The sequence below is a fragment of the Pongo pygmaeus genome, chromosome 6, assembly GCF_028885625.2.
Source record: "Pongo pygmaeus isolate AG05252 chromosome 6, NHGRI_mPonPyg2-v2.0_pri, whole genome shotgun sequence".
In the NCBI taxonomy this organism is placed as follows: domain Eukaryota; kingdom Metazoa; phylum Chordata; class Mammalia; order Primates; family Hominidae; genus Pongo; species Pongo pygmaeus.
Genome location: NC_072379.2, coordinates 129,426,963 through 129,445,116, shown reverse-complemented (window position 1 = coordinate 129,445,116; position 18,154 = coordinate 129,426,963). Strand labels below are relative to the sequence as shown.

The window sequence follows — 18,154 nt, the reverse complement described above, 5'->3', positions numbered from 1 at the left end:
TATGGATTTGGGGTTATCCGATTGTTGGTAGACAATTCTAAATTCTACATGAGTCTCTTCTCATTTCTGCACATCTTGCAAGTTAGGCGCTAACTGCCCTCTGTTTCCTGCTACCATAACTGTATTCCCTTTCTATAATACAAGACATCTTCTGGCCTTAGAAGATAAGAGATCTTGTCTCCCTCTAAAGGAAAGGGAAGATTTCCTTGCAGCCCCAGGAAATACTAATAGTATTTGGGCAAAAATCTCTCTGGGGCAAAAAAGCAAACATGTTTATGGTCCAATGTAATAATGTTTTCCTTCAGAAAAAAGGACAGGCGTGCTTACTCCTCACTGTAAAATGTTCAAGTTCCATCCTTAGGGTTCTTATTTGGTAATGCAGCCTACTGCAAGACCAGGTATTATCTGGCTCTCTTTGCATTGCACTTTGGGAATTGGGGCTCAGGAGACCCACCCCAAAATGCTCATCCTCTGGCTACTGCTACTGCTGTGAGTAGTTAACTGTCTTTCATCGCTGAGCCAGGAGTCTCGTGTTTTCTACCAGCATCCATGAAATTGTGACAGGTTAACTTGTTAGCCACAAGTATCACATTCTTCACACATCTTGACACTGGTCTTTTATTTTATTTTATTTTATTTATTTTTTGAGACAGAGTCTCTCTCTGTCACCCAGGCTGGAGTGCAGTGGTGCAATCTCAGCTCACTGCAACCTCCGCCTCCTAGGTTCAAGCAATTCTCATGTCTCAGCCTCTCCGAGTAGCTGGGACTGCAGGCCCACGCCACCACACCCGGCTAATATTTGTATTTTTTTAATAGAGACGGTTTTTCACCATATAGGTCAGGCTGGTCTCGAACTCCTGACCTTTGGTGATCCACCCACCTTAGCGTCCCAAAGTGCTGGGATTACAGGCATGAGCCACCATGCCTGGCTGACACTGGTCTTTAAAATTGTGGTAAAATTCCCCTAGAAACCATTTTGTGAAGTAGTTCCTTGATAGCTTTCTCTATTCTTCTATGGAAATCAGTCTGTTCAAGCTTTTTATCTTTATGGTTCACTTTAAAATCTTTGATGTGATTATTTGTTTGAGGCAGAGGGAAGGGATCTCTTGAATGAACTTTATTTTTACATTGCTTTGTATTTTCCTTTGTGGTCTCCTTGGTTATCTTCCATGAGGAACAATTATTGTCATTTTAGGCAACTACAGTATCTTCTTAGCTTGTAGTGAGTAAGTAGGAAAATATGTTTAGTAGCCAAAGTTATAAAGATGAATGTCTTTTCTGTGTTTGCTTTTTATAGGTGGTGGTTGTACAGTCATAAAAGTGAATATTCTTTTTGTTTTTCTACAGGTGGTGGTTGTACAGGCAATTAGTGCTCTCTGTCAGAAATACCCTCGAAAGCACAGTGTCATGATGACTTTCCTCTCCAACATGCTCCGAGATGATGTAGGTAGACTACTTTTTAATCATAGGAAGTTGCTGTCTTAAATTCTTAGGATTGCCATGAAATACCATAGTGTTTTAAGATTTCTTTATCATCTCAGTATGCCTCTCAAGTAGTACACTAAGTCTGGTTACCGTCTTATTACTAAACATGCCATTGCTTTGCTTTCCCCACTTGGAGAAAAAACACTTTTGTTTCTCTCATAAAAGGTGGGAAATGAAATTTGAATATTATAAGCATAAACCTTGGAGTGTAAGCATTTCTCCAAAATGTGTCCCTAGAATGAATGGCATTTTATCTTCTTTTTTGCCAGGGAGGCTTTGAGTACAAGCGGGCCATTGTGGACTGCATAATCAGCATTGTGGAAGAGAACCCTGAGAGTAAAGAAGCAGGCCTAGCCCACCTTTGTGAATTCATTGAGGACTGTGAACACACTGTTCTGGCTACTAAGATTCTACACTTGTTGGGCAAAGAGGGCCCTAGAACGCCTGTCCCCTCCAAATATATCCGCTTTATTTTTAATAGGGTTGTTCTGGAGAATGAGGCTGTCAGAGCTGGTGAGTCATTGGGACATTGATATTGACGATGCTGATCTTTTGAAATACTTAAGAGAGTGATAATGAAATTGGAAAATGAAGGTGCAGGATTTATTGGATGGTGGGATTTTAGAGCATGCTTAGGGCCCAGATATCTTTCTTTGTACTCAGTTTCCATCCTCATTTTTGCCTTAGATTAGACAAATAACCCTTTGCTTTCAGTATGATAGGAATACTATGATGGCTCATCCGTTTTTTCAGTTATAGCCGTAAGTATGAATGTTTGTAGAATTTGTTTATATGTTTCTATATATATTTTTTTAAGTGACTTTTCCTCCCTAATCTTTCTTTCCCTTAGCATATGAATAGATCCAAATCTCTCCCATTAAAGATGTAAACTATCTATGAGCCTTTCACTAGCTACTGACTATACTTTCCTTCCCCTCGGAGATAAACTTGAAGTAGCCATTATTAGCTGCCTGCATGAATTCATTATTCATTTTTCTCTTTAACTCAGTATAATGTAGCTCTCCCTTAAAAATCCTCTGAAGTAATTTTATTGAAAATTACTTATAAACTAGTTGTAAAATCAAGTTAGATACTTTAATGTTCTTACCTTTGTTTACACTCAGTCCACTTGATGTGCTATTGACTGAACACTTCGTGAAACCCCGTAGCGTTGGTTTCCACAATAGCCTACATGTTTCCATCACTCGTCACTCTTATTTATAGAGCTCCTCTTTCCAGCCTCATTCCTTAAAATATTAGTTCTCTGTAAGATTTTGACTTCTGAACATCTGCATTCCTCTTGGTGATCATTTTCAGAGCTCTACTGATAGGCTGTGACATTCCAATCATGTCTCTTTCCTGAACTTGTTTGTCCAAATAACTTAAAGCACTTCAAACTCAACCTGAAATTCAAACTAACCTCACATTCATCATCCACTCAGTTATCAAGATAGAATCTTGTTCTGCTGCCTTATAGCCCCTATCTGTTCTTTAGCAAAGTGCTTTCAATTGTGTCTCCTTAATATTTCTTCATTCTCTCTTCTATTTTCATGGTGCTGATTAAGGATCTCATCCATTTCAGATGCCTAGCTATCTGACTGCTTCTAGACTCGCATATATCCAGCCTATTCTTTACACTCTGCTAAAAAAAAAAAAAAAGGTGGGGGGGACTTTCAAATATACAAATTTGTCTCATATTTAATATCCTTTAATAATAATGTTGAGATTAAACCATACCCTAATTTTGTTTTATTGCCAGTCTCTCCCTTGTCTCTTCTTGCTCTCCAGCATGGGTCCTATGCTCAGCCTTGCCCAACTGTCCAGTAATATACCACACTTTCTTCTCTGGGCAGGGGCCATTCGAACTTGTTATTTTCTCTGCCTCTAATACTCTTATCCTGCCTCTTTCCTCTGGCTAACAGTACTTGTTCTTCAGATTTTAGCTCAAGTAATATGTGTTAACTCTTTGTCTTAGTTTTCCACCACCAATTCGGATTTAGTTCCTTTCTGTGTATTCACATAGCGTCCTGGATATATTTCTTCCATGGACTTACTTATGATGTGTTGTAATTCTTTCTCTACATACCTATCTTTCCCACTAGAGTGTAGCTCCTTGAGATCAGGGACATGTCTTTTATCTGTCCCAGTACCTGGCACAATTCCTGACAAAAGTTTGGTGAACAATGAATCTTTGTTGAATGAGAGGAATTTTAATAATAGAATTTCTTTTTATGCTTGGGGCTGGTTGTTTGAGATTAGAGCTTAATCACATCAGTGTGATATATAAGGGGTTGTGGTGGGGTGGAGATACAGCTCCTACAGAAAATCTGTATGAATCTTTTTCCTCAATTTTTGGAAGATTTTCCTATTCAGAGCTCTCTTGGGCTTGCAGAATTCTATTTATGCTTAACAGTATCAAAGAAATAAGATCAAGAAACACTCAATAAAACAAGAGAGTTTATCTCCATTGAACATGGGGACACTTTTCTATTTTTTTTTCAAATGGTTATTGGTTAACTCTGAGAAACCAATATTTATGTAGCATAATTGTATGCTTCATTATAGCTGCTGTGAGTGCTTTGGCTAAATTTGGGGCTCAGAATGAGAGTCTTCTCCCAAGCATCCTTGTACTCTTACAGAGGTAAGTTAAATAATGTCTTTTTTAAAAAAAAATAAGAATTTTATATCGTTAAATAGTGAAATCCTCATTCTACCATAGGGCGGATGCACTCTAAGCCCTAAGAGTAGAGCTATTGGAGCAAGTCAGGAGCAAATGGCAATTCCTTTCTCTTTTTAGTAATTTTGTATACCTCTCAATCAATTTGATGTACTATTGACTGATCACTTCATGAAAGCCCCTAGCCTTGGTTTACACAATAGCCTACATGTTTCCATCACTCCTCACTCTTATTTATAGAGCTTCTCTTCCCAGCCCCATTCCCTAAAATATTAGTTCTCCATAGGGTTTTATTTGCTAGGTACATGTCACATTTGATTTTGGCTTTCTCTCACATGATTTTGAGAAAATGACTTAAATACATGTGCCTCAATTTGTACAACAGGGGCTTACTTAAAAAAACTATTAGGTAATTCACTATGCAGAGTTAAAAATAATAGTTTTTCATTGTCTTCATGACTCTATTTGATGAGGAAAAGACTTGCTTTAGCAAACTGTGATTGCATCTTATAATTGAAGCAGATAAATTATAAGCCAAAGGTTGGCTAGTTTACGTAAAACAAATTGTCATTTGAGCAATAACAATGGCTGGATTTTGAATTTATCTTTTTAGTATCCTTGGAAAGTATAATACTCCCATTTCCTAATTACAGAGAAGTCTAAGTCTTCAACAGGGTCATGTGGTTACAGATGGAAGAAAAGACTCCAGACTGGTATTTCATGTTCTTGTGCTCCTCGTTATTTTAATGCCTACTTATGTAGTGCTTGTGATTCACAGTAACAGTATTTCTTTAGTAATTCAGAGCAGTACCCAAGGTTTGTGGAGACTTTAGGAGCCACTGTTGGCTATTGTTGAGCACTTTTTTAAAGATAGTATCAAATGACGACCTGAGCTGTGTCCTTTAGATTTGGTAGTAGAGCTATTGGAAGTCTTTGGGGTACTGTGACATGACTATTCTGTTTCCCCTGGACAGGTGTATGATGGATACTGATGATGAGGTACGAGACAGAGCTACCTTCTATCTGAATGTGCTGCAGCAGAGGCAGATGGCACTAAATGCCACATATATCTTTAATGGTCAGTGAAAGCCAAGGATGTACACTTTTGTTCCTCAAATGGTGTCTTGGAAGCATATTTCATGATTTGCATATGAGCTAACTTCACTAGGCAAATGCTTGGTTTTTGTCTTTGAGTGCACTTCCATTTCTAGAGAAACCTGTGTTTATAGGATATTTTCTAATTTGGTGATGGTAATTCCTATGCAACAATCTATAAGAATATAGATTGGGCCCTTACATTTTTTAAGAACGTTGCTCACTTATTCCTGGTTCTCCTTGAACTCTCTCTTGGATGGGTTTACGTTTTTCCCGTTTTCTTATGCTATCATTATTCCCATATAGCTAAGTTGCTTTCTTTTCTGGGAGGTACATACATTTTGTTGAAAATGTGTATGCTATGCTCCCATGTTTCCTGGAATGAAATAAGTCAGTTTATAAGTTTATAAGGTAATTTCAAGAATATCCTTTATATTTAGGTTATAAAGCTTTTGGTTATATTTTTCTCTTCCTTCAGAAAGCTTACATAAATATTACAAACCTGGGCCTATTTGGATTCGAGGATTGGCAAGAGGTTATAATGCTGAGATTTCTCTGTGTTTCACAGGTTTGACGGTCTCTGTACCAGGGATGGAAAAAGCCTTGCACCAGTACACGTTGGAGCCTTCAGAAAAACCATTTGACATGAAATCAATTCCTCTTGCTATGGCTCCTGTCTTCGAACAGAAAGCAGGTTAACTCTATTCGTTTTTCTGTGTATAAGTAGTTTTGCAAAACTAAAAAATATTAGCATATTTTCTCTAATACTCATTTAATTGTCACTCTTTTTTTTTTTTTTTTTTTTTTTTTTGAGATCGAGTCTCGCTCCCGTCACACAGGCTGGAGCACAGCGGTGCGATCTCTAGTCGCCACAACCTTTACCTCCCGGGTTCAAGCGAGTCTGCTTCCTCAGCCTCCCGAGTAGGTGGGATTACAGGCATGCGCCACCACGCCTGGCTAATTTTTCTATTTTTAGTAGAGACTGGATTTCACCATGTTGGCCAGGTTGGTCTTGAACTCCTGACCTCAGGTGATCCACCCGCCTCGGCCTCCCACAGTGCTAGGATTACAGGCGGGAGCCACCGTGCTCGGCCAATTGTCACCCCTTCTAAATCTTTTAGATTTAAGACATATTTTTATTAGAGTTTAAAAAAAACTCCTGGTTTTTACGTAAAAGCAGTAATATGAAATGCACTCCAAGATGAAGGGTTTTTTTTTTAATGCAAAGCATTACAGTATCTGAAGTCAGTTGCCACTGTGCATCTCAGAGCAGTAATAGTGCTGTCGCCTCCTATTTTTATTTTCTGAAGTTGATAATCTCTAAGTTAATTGATTTTGTTATTGGAGGTTCGTCTTAAAAGAATTTATGGGACACAATCATAAAAAATATTCCCAAAGAAAATCTAACTTTAAAACTTAAAAAAAAAACCAAAAACAAAAGAAGACATAAATGTTTAGTGGTGAGAACACAAAACTGGGAAGAAACAATTTTATGCTTCTTTTCAACATTTTCAGTTTTTCTGTTGATATAATTTTTCCTATTTTGATCATGAGAAGATTTTTAAAATAAATTGTTTTTCCTTTTATGAGTAATTTTTGTACATTCCAGTCCATTTAAATCAAATTCTATATTTTTAGGGCTTACTTTATGATTCCACAACATATGTTCACTAAATACATTTTAATTTGAGTGTCCCCCCACCAGAAGTGATAGATAACCTATAAGTATGATTTAGTAATAGCTCATTATACATCTGCTAGAAATGTCTGCTCTCCTGTCTTTCTGTCTGCATTGCTAGCTTGATAGTAGGGGGAGAAGTTCACTTACTTGCTCATATCTGTCTTTATAGAAATCACACTTGTGGCTACTAAGCCAGAGAAGTTGGCTCCTTCCAGGCAAGACATTTTCCAAGGTATGATGATTTGATGATTAGATGTAATAATCTTGCCCCTAGGTGTTGTAAATATAATAAAGTCCATCAGTCTTACTCAAATTGATCAGTTCTCAGTATAGGAAATCTTCGTGTGGCTGAACACCATAGGGTATAGTTGCTGAGGCTACCCGGAGTCCATGAACTTTCCAGTTTGTGATTGCTAATTGGGAATGTTTTTCTTTTCTGTATCTCGTTGGTTAACAGGGAACTCATTGTAAAATAAGTATTTACTTTCTTTTTTTTTTTTTTTTGCTTTTTGCTTTCATTAATGTATAAGCTCACTTACTTGAAAGATCACTAAAACTTGGGGACATATTAGTTGAATGTTCAACTATTAGTAAGGCTATGGAAACTAAAGCATTTTTTTTTTTTTTGAGACAGAGTCTCGCTCTGTCACCCAGGCTGGAGTGCAGTGGTGCGATATCGGCTCGCTGCAAGCTCTGCCTCCTGGGTTCACACCATTCTCCTGCCTCAGCCTCCCGAGTAGCTGGGAGTACAGGCGTCCGCCACCATGCCTGACTAATTTTTTTTTATTTTTAGTAGAGACGAGGTTTCACAATGTTAGCCAGGATGGTCTCGATCTCCTGACCTCGTGATCCGCCCGCCTCAGCCTCCCAAAGTGCTGGGATTACAGGCGTGAGCCACTGCGCCTGGCCAACTAAAGCATTTTTTAAGCATCCAGACTAAAGTCTTTCCCTGTCTTCTTCATAGCCTACGTTCTTTTTTCTTGATAGAACAATTGGCTGCCATTCCTGAGTTTCTGAATATAGGACCCTTGTTCAAGTCTTCTGAGCCTGTTCAACTTACAGAAGCAGAGACAGAATATTTTGTTCGATGTATCAAGCACATGTTTACCAATCACATCGTGTTCCAGGTAAGATAATGCCCTTGACTCCTGTAGAGATTTAGTATAAACTGGTATGCTTTGAGACAAATACCCTTTACCTATAATTCTAGTTTCTTTTATAGAGAATTAATTTGGCAGAATTTCTGGTTTTCTTGCTTAACACCAGAGCTATAGAGATCCCTTCATGTGATGGGTAACTTTTGATGGTTAAAATCTAAAGGACATAAAACTGAAATGTGTGAAGAAGTTGGACAACATAAAGTATAACCAATTTTCTAAAATCATCATTTAACATCAGGGTAGATTAAGTGGGCTATTCTGAGAACTTAGATTTGACAGCCATCAGACTTCTGCCATCTTGTTTGGTACAGCAGTCTCAGGAAAGAGAAAAAACTGATGAATAATATAAACAAAAGACCTCAAGAATAAGGCTCTCCCTGTTGCCAAAAGAAGAATCTTAGGAGGAGACCTACCCTTCTCTTTAGAGATAGAAGGTATAGTGGGTTCCAGAGCTGAGTAGTGGGTTATGAGTAGGAAGGATAACTTGTTATCCTTCACAACTTTTCCATTTACTGACTTTTCAGTTTGACTGCACCAACACTCTCAATGACCAGCTGCTGGAAAAAGTGACAGTACAGATGGAGCCATCAGATTCCTATGAAGTGCTGTCTTGTATCCCAGCCCCCAGCCTTCCTTATAACCAACCAGGAATATGTTACACTCTTGTTCGTTTGCCTGATGATGACCCTACAGCAGGTACTAACCCTCAGAAGGGAGGAGATACGTGATTCAGAATGCATTTCCTTGTGAGCTCTTCAACTCTTCAAATGCTCAGTTTAAGAATGTGGTGCTTTTCTAGAATTTAATGTAATGATAATGAGTGTGTGTGTGTATGTGTTTGTGTGTGTGTGAATATATATTTATAAAATTGGTTACTGCTGCAGAAATATTAATTTTAAAACTAAATCTCTGAGTAAAATTTGCTGAACACTTAAAAGAGAAACTGAGTGTGTATAGCAGTAGCACAAAAAGGAACTCAAGCTTTCTGTTCGAATAATGTGACCACTTGTGAGAGTTCATATACCTGATGTCTCCTGTGAAGAATCTTGACCTGCTTCTCCTCGAAGTTTCTATCTAGTTAGATAGAACTTGGTTATGTAGTAGATTGTTGGCATTTTAAAATACATCATTTTCGAAGGTCCTGTAGCATAAGGTTGCTGTCTGAGAACATGTCTCAGCCTAGTGAGTGGCTTAGCCAACCATATGTGTCCACATTAAGAGGGGCTTTTAATTCCCTGCTTGACCCATATGCAGTCTTTGCAGGGCGGAAAAATAGCCCCTAAAAGACAGCCAACTAGTGCCAATAGTAGTATTTACTTATTTGGAGACTTGAGAAGGTGAATGTCAAGTATTTATTCTACTTGATTCCCCCCCCCCCCCACTGTCATTTTCCTCCTTGATTTCTTCTCTTCTCATGTTCAGTGCACAATATTTGTAACTGTTACCCAGTTTTCACAGAAATAAGCACACACATCACATTTATGTTTTGAACAAATTTTACTGCTCGTAAGTACAGGAGAAACAGAAGTTAAAAAATTAACAAATACTGGGAAAGTTATAGAGTTACAAGAAATCATAAAAGCACTAGTAAATAGTTATCCCTGGTCATCATTCAGTTACATTTGGGGCTTAACCTGCTTTCTTTTAGCCCCTCTCCAAACTCCCTTCTTAGATGTTGGTTCCTGGGAGCCCCTGTCCAGTCTTATCTGTGTTGGGTGATAGACCAGGCTAATCAGACTCTAGCACGAGGTAGATTCACGTTGGCACCACTGCTGTGTCTGAATCCCAGATTGTTCCCTCTGACCCTGGGTGGAACTCTACCTCTATTCTTTAGCCACCCTGGATCCATAACCCCCTGAGTAGGAAGGCACTTTCCTATCTGGCCTCCAATATTTCTCCTTTGAGCTCAAGGCTATCTGGCTTTAACCTTTAATACCTCCTTTATCCCTTTGTGAGGTTTCTCTAGTTCCATTTCCTTATAACTTCGCTTTCTCTCCTGGTCTGTTTTTCTCTCCAGTTAGATTTGTCTGAAATATGTCCACTAGCCAGTAATTAAGCTGGCTGTACTCTTAAGTAAAGCTAGTTTTATTTACCTTTTTCTAAACTAGTATTTGGGCCCAATCTTAATGTAGTCCTGCGGTTTCTACCATTGTCTGGGGAGACTCTGCACTTCATCAGTTCTTTTCCAGTAGCCATCCCTCCATGTTTCAAAATTCCTCCCACTATTCTGCCTCTCACCAACGTTCTGTTTTTTAAGGGATGCTATCACTTTGCCACTTAATTTCAGAGGGAAGTGAAATGCTGAACCCATTGAAGAATCAATCCCTTGCCAATTGAGAATACTAGCTCTTCCCACTTCCCCAGGTTCATTTTGCTAACTGATAACTCAGGTGGCTCACACCCCAGGAAGTATTCTTAACAGAATCTAAGAAGTACAATTTTATAATACCAAAATACACAAAACAACAATATACAAATTACATATAGTATAGGAAGAAACCAACAACAACAACAGAAAACATTTCCACCAAGAGAGGAAAAAGAGGAGAGGTTTTCTTGCCCCTCTTCACTAAGGAGTTTTAAAACATAGATCTTACAAATTAGCCCAGAGATTTCAACATTTGGTCTGCTGGCTATGGACTCTTTTGCTTGATGGTTTGTTTGATTTTTGTTTATAAAAGTTTGGCATTTAGGGAATTGTTTAAAGTTTTGTTAGTAGTAAGTTTATATTTGACCCATCATATACCTACTTAAAAAACAAACTCCTTTCTATTTAGTTTTTTGTCACAATTCTCAAATTTTTAATCCATGGCCAATCTAAAGTCTATGCTGTGCAATGGAAGAAGTGAAATACCAGGGCATAGATGGTAATAGGTATCTTTTACCCATTCCTTCCTTTTTGCATTTTCCCATCACAGATATTCCAAATTTTACCTATCACCTCAAGGTCTTAAACATCAATATGTCTCATTTCAGAAAAATAATATTTTTCCTTATAATCACAGTGAAAAAACAGAAATTCTTGGTTTGATTTCCTTCAACTTGAAAACAGTATAGCATAATAGAAAGGAATATGGGTTTGATAGACAGATGAGGATTTGAATTCTGGCCCTGCTGCATACTGACTGTGTGATCTTGGACAAATTATTTGATCTCTTAGGACTGTGAATAGGATGAAATTAAATGAAATGAAATAATAGGTAAGTTGCTTCACATTGTGCCAGACACATAGAACCTTTTGGTGTTTAATTCTAGAATTATCCACTTTCTTCCTTTATCCTCTCTAAAATCAAGTCTTCCAGAGTTCAAAAGACACATACCCTCTAATCTCTTCCAGAAAGTTGTTCCATCAATTATTCCTTTCTTTGATCTATCTTTAATCTTTCCTACTCCCCTTTACTTTATAAATGTATAAAAATCTACCCTATCTGAAAAAATTTGCTTTAACCTAACATCAATATATTACAACATAACACTTTCTCGCAAAGGTTGGGCAATTTCTTGAAAGACTATGGACATCCTAAGTCTCTATGTAACTAGTCCTACTTATTATCTTTCGTCCTCCCAGAATTTGTCCTTTACCTAAAAAGTTTTAGAAAAGCCTTTAAGGCAACATTCCTTCTAAGCATTCATTCTCTTTCAGCAGCTCTGTTTCCCCTGAATATTTATTGCACCCGTTAACAGTATATATTATATACACCCAACATTCTACCAATTATTCCCAATGTTGGACCTTTTTAATGCCGCTACCAACTTAACTTTTTATTCCACTACCTATTCAGAACCATTCTAATCTTTATATTGCTTTTATTTATCAGGTTTTATTGCATCATATTTCTTGTTATCTGGAACCATTTCAACAAATATTAATAACTTATTTTAAAACAGTCTTTAATAGAAAATATTCGTACTAAGATCAGCTGTAACAGTACATGTATGTGAGTTTATTTTCTCTGATTTTCATTGGAAATATTGCCTGCCATATAATGATTCATAATTATTTTAATTTCTTGACTTTCTGCCTACATTTCCTTAAAGTGCCAGCTTAAGCTACTGTAGTCGCCCTTCCATTATTTTTTGTTCGGTATTAACCATATTCACTTGGCATTCTGTACTAAAAACACAACTTCAGTTAAGTAAGATTTGCCTCAGAGTTTTTTACTTTAACTCACCTCCACTCACCCACTGGGATCCATATTAATGAGGCTCAGTGAAACTTTGCATTCTTCTAAGCCAAGCATTTAATCTGAATTTTAACTCAAATACTAAAAAAAGCAGGATTGGTAGAACATTATGATTCAGCCACCCTTTCCCCTTCCTTTATCACTAGAATTTGCTTCAGCCTGGCTTTAAAATCAATATTCCTGCAGTCTAACCCATTGAAAGATCTGCCAGGATTCTCAGTCTGAGATCTCCTTATTTACCCACTCATTTGTCACATACCCAGTCTGCCATTCCTCAAACTCACTGAAATTTCCCTCATTTCCTTTCAAGCCATCTTTCTAACCTATTTGATATCCCTTTTCTACCCCATCATCTTCAATGTCTCTAATTTTTGTTGCTGACTTTACTTAAATGATCCTATCTCTACAGAATGCAGTTTAATCATGGTATACCCACTCATTTCTGCCTTTTGCCTTAGGGGAAAAACAAAACAAAACCCTGTTCTATTGGTACCGCCCAGTCTTTGTTCATCTGTCCTTGAAATTGATTCACAATGTGAATATGTATAAGCTTCCTCATGACCCACCTCCAGTGTTCAAAACATTTCCTTCCTGTTCTCTTGTTGTCCAACATACTTACCTGCATCCTTGGCTAGTAGAACTGATGTTCTGAGGATTGCTGATGAAGCTCATCCTTCAGACTCCACTTCATAAACCCATCTCTATATGGGACCATTTATTCTCCTGACTCTAAGCATTCATCAAGTGTTTCCCTCAAGGAGCTTTAAGGAAGCCACCAAATTCCCTAATGACAAGTTCTTTCTATATACTTTTCCTCTTTGCCATTATTCCATACTGTGGATCAAGGGGCAACAATACCCACCCTACCAACTCTGACATTCCTAAATCCCAAAGTGGTTTAAACTGTATACTGTCCCCTTAATTTCAATCTTGTTAAACAGAGTAATACTTCCTTCTCATTTTGGCTCTGCTAATTTTGTTGGAGACCACGTTAAACACATAGTAACCTATGTCCAACCCCCACACTTGCAAATTTTACATTGTTAATTGTTTGCTTTCAAAATCCTGACCTTCAGTGATTGCCAACACTGCCTTCCATATCGGTTGGGGTTGCTTTACCATCACCGTCTATAAGGTTTCTTCTTTTTCTGTTATCCTATTCAATGAAGTAGTTACCATGACAGGTAAAGTGTTGTTACCCCACTCCCTTGTCGTCTAGGATTTAACTTCTATTCCCTAAAATGCTCCTACACTCAGCCATGATACCGAACATACCACCGACTTGCCCCTGAGATTTGCCAGTGCCCCCACTTTGGGAACTCTGCATTCCACCTTCCCCTATTCCATGTCGGCCCTTTTACTGATGCTAAGCCCTGCACAAATTCATAAGGTTATCTCCCCTCCTACCTGCCTCCTGTCCCTTCTTTTACCATAAACTTCCGTCATCCAATTTACATCCCAATAACTGCCTTAGAATGGCTGCCAGACTCTCTCATTCCATGCGGTATGCCAACGTAAATTTGCACAGTCTACACACAGTGTTGCCTCCCACTGTCATCTTCCAGAAACTCCTTTTCATCTTCAACATCCAGTCCTGCGTGCCCTGCCACTTCCAAGTCAATCCACAGACTCAGGAATCTTTCCTGAACTCTGACCCCTTCCTGCCCTGCCCCAACTGATGACACCACTGCCAGCTTCCATGTCCTCAACCTGCTGTACTGAGTCCATCTGCTGTCTCAGTTCACCCCTAACCATCCTATATTCTCAGCTCTGCCTCTAAGGAACAGCGGTTTCCTCTCTCTGTTGTGTCCTCTGGCCTTTCATCATCTCGCCATGCCCTTTATTGACACACGGTCCTCAATGTTTCCAAGGTGCCAACACCTCTACACCCTGTTTCTGTGGCCTCATCTCACCTCTCCTTCATTCCTCCCTTGTCTTACCCACACCATGCTTTCTCCTCCATGACCTGCATCAAACACTTTGCCCCTTTTGGGCAAAAAGGAGGATTCTCTACATTCACACCCACACTCTTGCTCTTGGCATGCCTCCCTTGCTGCAACACATTCCCTGATCCTTTCAACAAGCTCACCTCTGTAAGCTGCTGGCCTCCATAACCTGCTCCAACTCATTCTTCTTGCCCATTGGGGAACACCTCTCCTCTGTCCTGCTCTCCCATATGCTGCAAACTCACCTTCTGCTCTCCCAGCTCCTGGGCCAGGTTGGTCGTTTCTCCTGTTTTCCTCCTCTAGTGCATAGCACGGTACTGTCCCACCTGCACCATCCTGCGTTCTCTAAGCACCACCTGTGATTCTGCCACTGGCCTAATTCGTGTTCTCAGGTGTGTCCTCCCTTCTTGACCTGGCCCCGCACCCACTGCACCACCAGATGCAGTCCTCTCTGTGTCACACGTACTGCACTGAATCCACATGCTCTGCTGTCCAAGCTCACGTCCCAGTGGCCCAGGCTATGAGTCCTTTCCAGGGCCCCACAACCCTGACTCCCTTAAACCTTCATGATTCCTTTCACGTTCTTTCTTTCACACTGTGTAAAAACACTCTGGGGAACATCTGCCTCTGAATCTCCTACCTTGTTCCTATCACCATAGCAGTTTTGTCTTTGTCACTCACTCGTGTCTCGCTCTCTGCCCATCCTCATCCCCCCCCATACACACCCAGTCTCAACCTGACTCTCCTGCCCTGCCTGAGACCCAGCTCCTCCGCTCCTCCTGGGTGCTGCTATCAGTCCCACCCTCCTCCTGCCTCCTCCCTCCTTAGCACCCATGTCTTCAAGACGCTCTTCTTCCACACTGTCTCCATTTCCCTTTGCACCTTCCCTCCCCGTGACAACAGATCCCCTGCTCTCTGCTCTCACCCACACAGCCCACATCCTCTTTGTCACTAGGCCCTTCTCTAGGCCTCACTCCTCCACCTGAGTCCTTGAGTCTGGGACCGAGGCATTGGAAATCCCAGCTCCACCACCAGGGTACCCGGTGCCTTTTCGGCTACATCCATTTGCTCGCTGTCATCTTTGTCCTGATCTGTCGGGGACTGTGTTCCCACACCTGACAGTCTTGACCCTGATGCCTCCATCAGCCCCACTGCACGTGCGTCTTCCCCTCGCACTCCACGTGTCTGCCCGGCTCTCTATCCTCCCGCATCCACCAGTGATTCTCACCCGAGAATGCAGGACCCCAAGGCGGCCTATCAGAAGCATCTTTTGGGCTTGGTTTCTTCTTTTGCTATTATCTGTGTTCCTTTTAAAGACTGCTTTTTTTTCCCCCTTACTTTTACTGAGCTGAACACTGCTCACCCCTCGGATGATTGGATAGCCCTGCCTGGGATTCCATGTCCAGAGACCTCCCTCCACGTGAAATTCACCCCCTACCCCAGATAAGAATCACTGCTATGGACGGCCACCTTGACTCCCTGACATTACTCCCTCATTTCACACCTAGACCATTGTAGTGCTTGCCATTTAACTTCCCACTCAACACATCTCATCTTTTGCCTCCCCACCCCCATTAGGCCTGGAACTCTCTGCTTGGAACCACCTCATTCCTTCCCTGTTTGCCCTTTAACACACCTCTGACCCCAAACACCAGTCTGCATTGGAAACTTGTTCTTCTAATGCCTCCCCACCTGATACTTCTTGTCCTCCCACCTGATAGGACTCTTAGGCACTGTGTCAGTATCTTCGGCCTCAACCTGTTTCTTATGGGTGCTTACTATTGTCAGTTTTCCTTAATCCCCACCCCTTTGTTCAGATCCCTTACAAGATCGGCCTGCAGAAACTTCCCCCTTTGTTTCCTGAGTTCTCAGTTGTTTCCTAAAAACCAGCCATTTACCTTGACCTTTCAACCTACAACAAACCACTTTCATTTACTTCTTTCGGTGGATTTAGATGGCTTCCCCAGCCTGTATTCATCACCCGCAACATTAGATATGTAACCCACCAGCTCAGTTAAGTAAGAAAGTTTCCTCCAACTAGAACTTGGCTCGATTCTCCCCATCTGGTTCCCTACCTCCTCTCCCACTCACACCCCACTTTTCCCAATCCTTCCCTCCTTTCCAACCCAGTCAATCCCAGCCCAAATCCATCCCAAACTCCATCCCCTTCACCCAACCCACCCTTCCCCACTGCATCCATAGCAAAGACCCTGGCCCAAGATTCACACTTTTGCAACAAAGTTCAAGGCTTTAAGAGCAGCCATTCCTTCCTGCCCATTGCTGTCCACCCCTTTTACACTTTCCCTTCCCCATGCCGAACCTTGCAGGCTTCCCTGAGCACTCCAAATCCCTTTGTTCCTACTCTGGGACTTCCCCTTTCACCTCGTTCCACCTATAGCTGTCCTGCCTGTGGCTGTCCTGCCCAGCTCCCTTCCACCACACTTTCTGCCCTCCATCCTTCCCTGGGGGCCCCTCCACCCTGTCTTCTGTAGGTGACTCCCCCATTGCGCTGCCTCATCGTCCCACTTCCACATTCTTTCTTGCAGCCTTTCCCCTTGTGATATATTTCTTCTCTTTGCTTCCTTGGCCAAAGGAAGACATTTACCTCTCTGTGGCCCATATTTCTCTCAATCACCCAGGGCCTGTCACTTCATCAGACTCAGTCATCTCTTCTCCATAGGGATGTGCTCACTACTTTGACCTGCTCTCCTCACCACTCAAACTTTTCCATCCTCTCTCTATCCCACCTTCTCTTCAAGAACTGTTTTCTGTTGCTCCTCCGGATCTTCCACTGATTCAGGCCAGTGCCTTCCCTTAGGCTGCCTTTTCCTTCCCCTCTTCCACTCCAGCCTTGTTTCCTCTTTTCTCTTTCTGTTCCATGAAGTGAGTTCCTACAAAACTCTACAGCCAGTCCCGCCACTTCCTCCTCTCTTCATCTCCATTATTTCCATTTACCTTGGATAGGGCCCCAGTGAGCCCATGTACCCCTGCCCATCATGCCTGATCTTGCAGTACCCATTGAAGCTATCTGGATCCACCATTTCTTCTTTCCCTCTTGGCCACACTACCTTTACTATACCCTTGTTTAGAATTTAAGACCTTCTTCTTACACAGGTCCTGCCATCCCATCCTGTTCTGCCTTTCCTCCTCTCTGCCCTCTGGAAAAAGTTTCCAAAAATGAAGCCCCCGTATCAGCACCCAAACCTTCATCCTAGCCAACCTCTGGGCATGCCCACTGTGCCCATTTACTACTGACCTAATCTCCCACTAAATCTAAGATGCTACCTGTGTTTGAAGGCCCCCGCCTCCTACTTCACTGCACCTCTGTAGTGAAGTGTGGTGTAGTGCATATTTTCAGTTGCAAGCTACACCTCCATCCTCTCAGGCTCCCTTGACAACAGAAGTTCAGACTCAGTGGTCACTGGGAATTGTCTTCTCTCCATTAGTTCCCTCTAACACTTGCAAGTATCTTTCTGCCCACATACTAGACTCAAAACACATGAGTCCATCCCCAGGCCCCCAGCCCCCAAGGTTTACCTGCCAGTACGTTCCATGCAGGTGCAGTCTGAATGTGCAGTGATGCCCCATTTCCTCCATTTACCCTGAGTGACTTAGGCACCTTCCCCCTACTTTCCTTTCCTAAGGATCCACTTCGGAAACGCCTGGGATTTTGCCTCCCTACCGTAGTCCTACGGGTTGGCCTTGGTAAGAGGCATGATACCAACTTGCCTGAGATCTGATAAAACCCCATTTGGGGAACTCTGATTTCCTCCTTCCCCTTTTCTGCATTGGACCCTGTACGGGCACTAAGCTCCCCACAAGTTCATGATGTTCTTTCCCCTCCTGCACCACAAATCTCTTTCTTTTCCCATCAACTTCCCTGACCCCACTCACATCACACCACCTCCATGTGGCTGCTCCACTCC

The 18,154-nt window shown here is 41.2% G+C and overlaps 1 protein-coding gene across 2 annotated transcripts in view; it reads left to right on the top strand.

Annotated features, from left to right (window-relative positions):
* Positions 1 to 18,154, top strand: part of COPG2 (COPI coat complex subunit gamma 2) — a 164,177-nt gene that overhangs the window by 114,255 nt on the left and 31,768 nt on the right. For both annotated transcript variants that reach the window (XM_054497299.2, XM_054497300.2), the window contains exons 13-20: positions 1,348 to 1,443; positions 1,755 to 1,998; positions 4,051 to 4,126; positions 5,137 to 5,240; positions 5,826 to 5,951; positions 7,108 to 7,170; positions 7,926 to 8,065; positions 8,623 to 8,794. In XM_054497299.2, the coding sequence (XP_054353274.1) occupies positions 1,348 to 1,443; positions 1,755 to 1,998; positions 4,051 to 4,126; positions 5,137 to 5,240; positions 5,826 to 5,951; positions 7,108 to 7,170; positions 7,926 to 8,065; positions 8,623 to 8,794 (1,021 nt within the window). The remainder of the gene's footprint in view (positions 1 to 1,347; positions 1,444 to 1,754; positions 1,999 to 4,050; positions 4,127 to 5,136; positions 5,241 to 5,825; positions 5,952 to 7,107; positions 7,171 to 7,925; positions 8,066 to 8,622; positions 8,795 to 18,154) is intronic.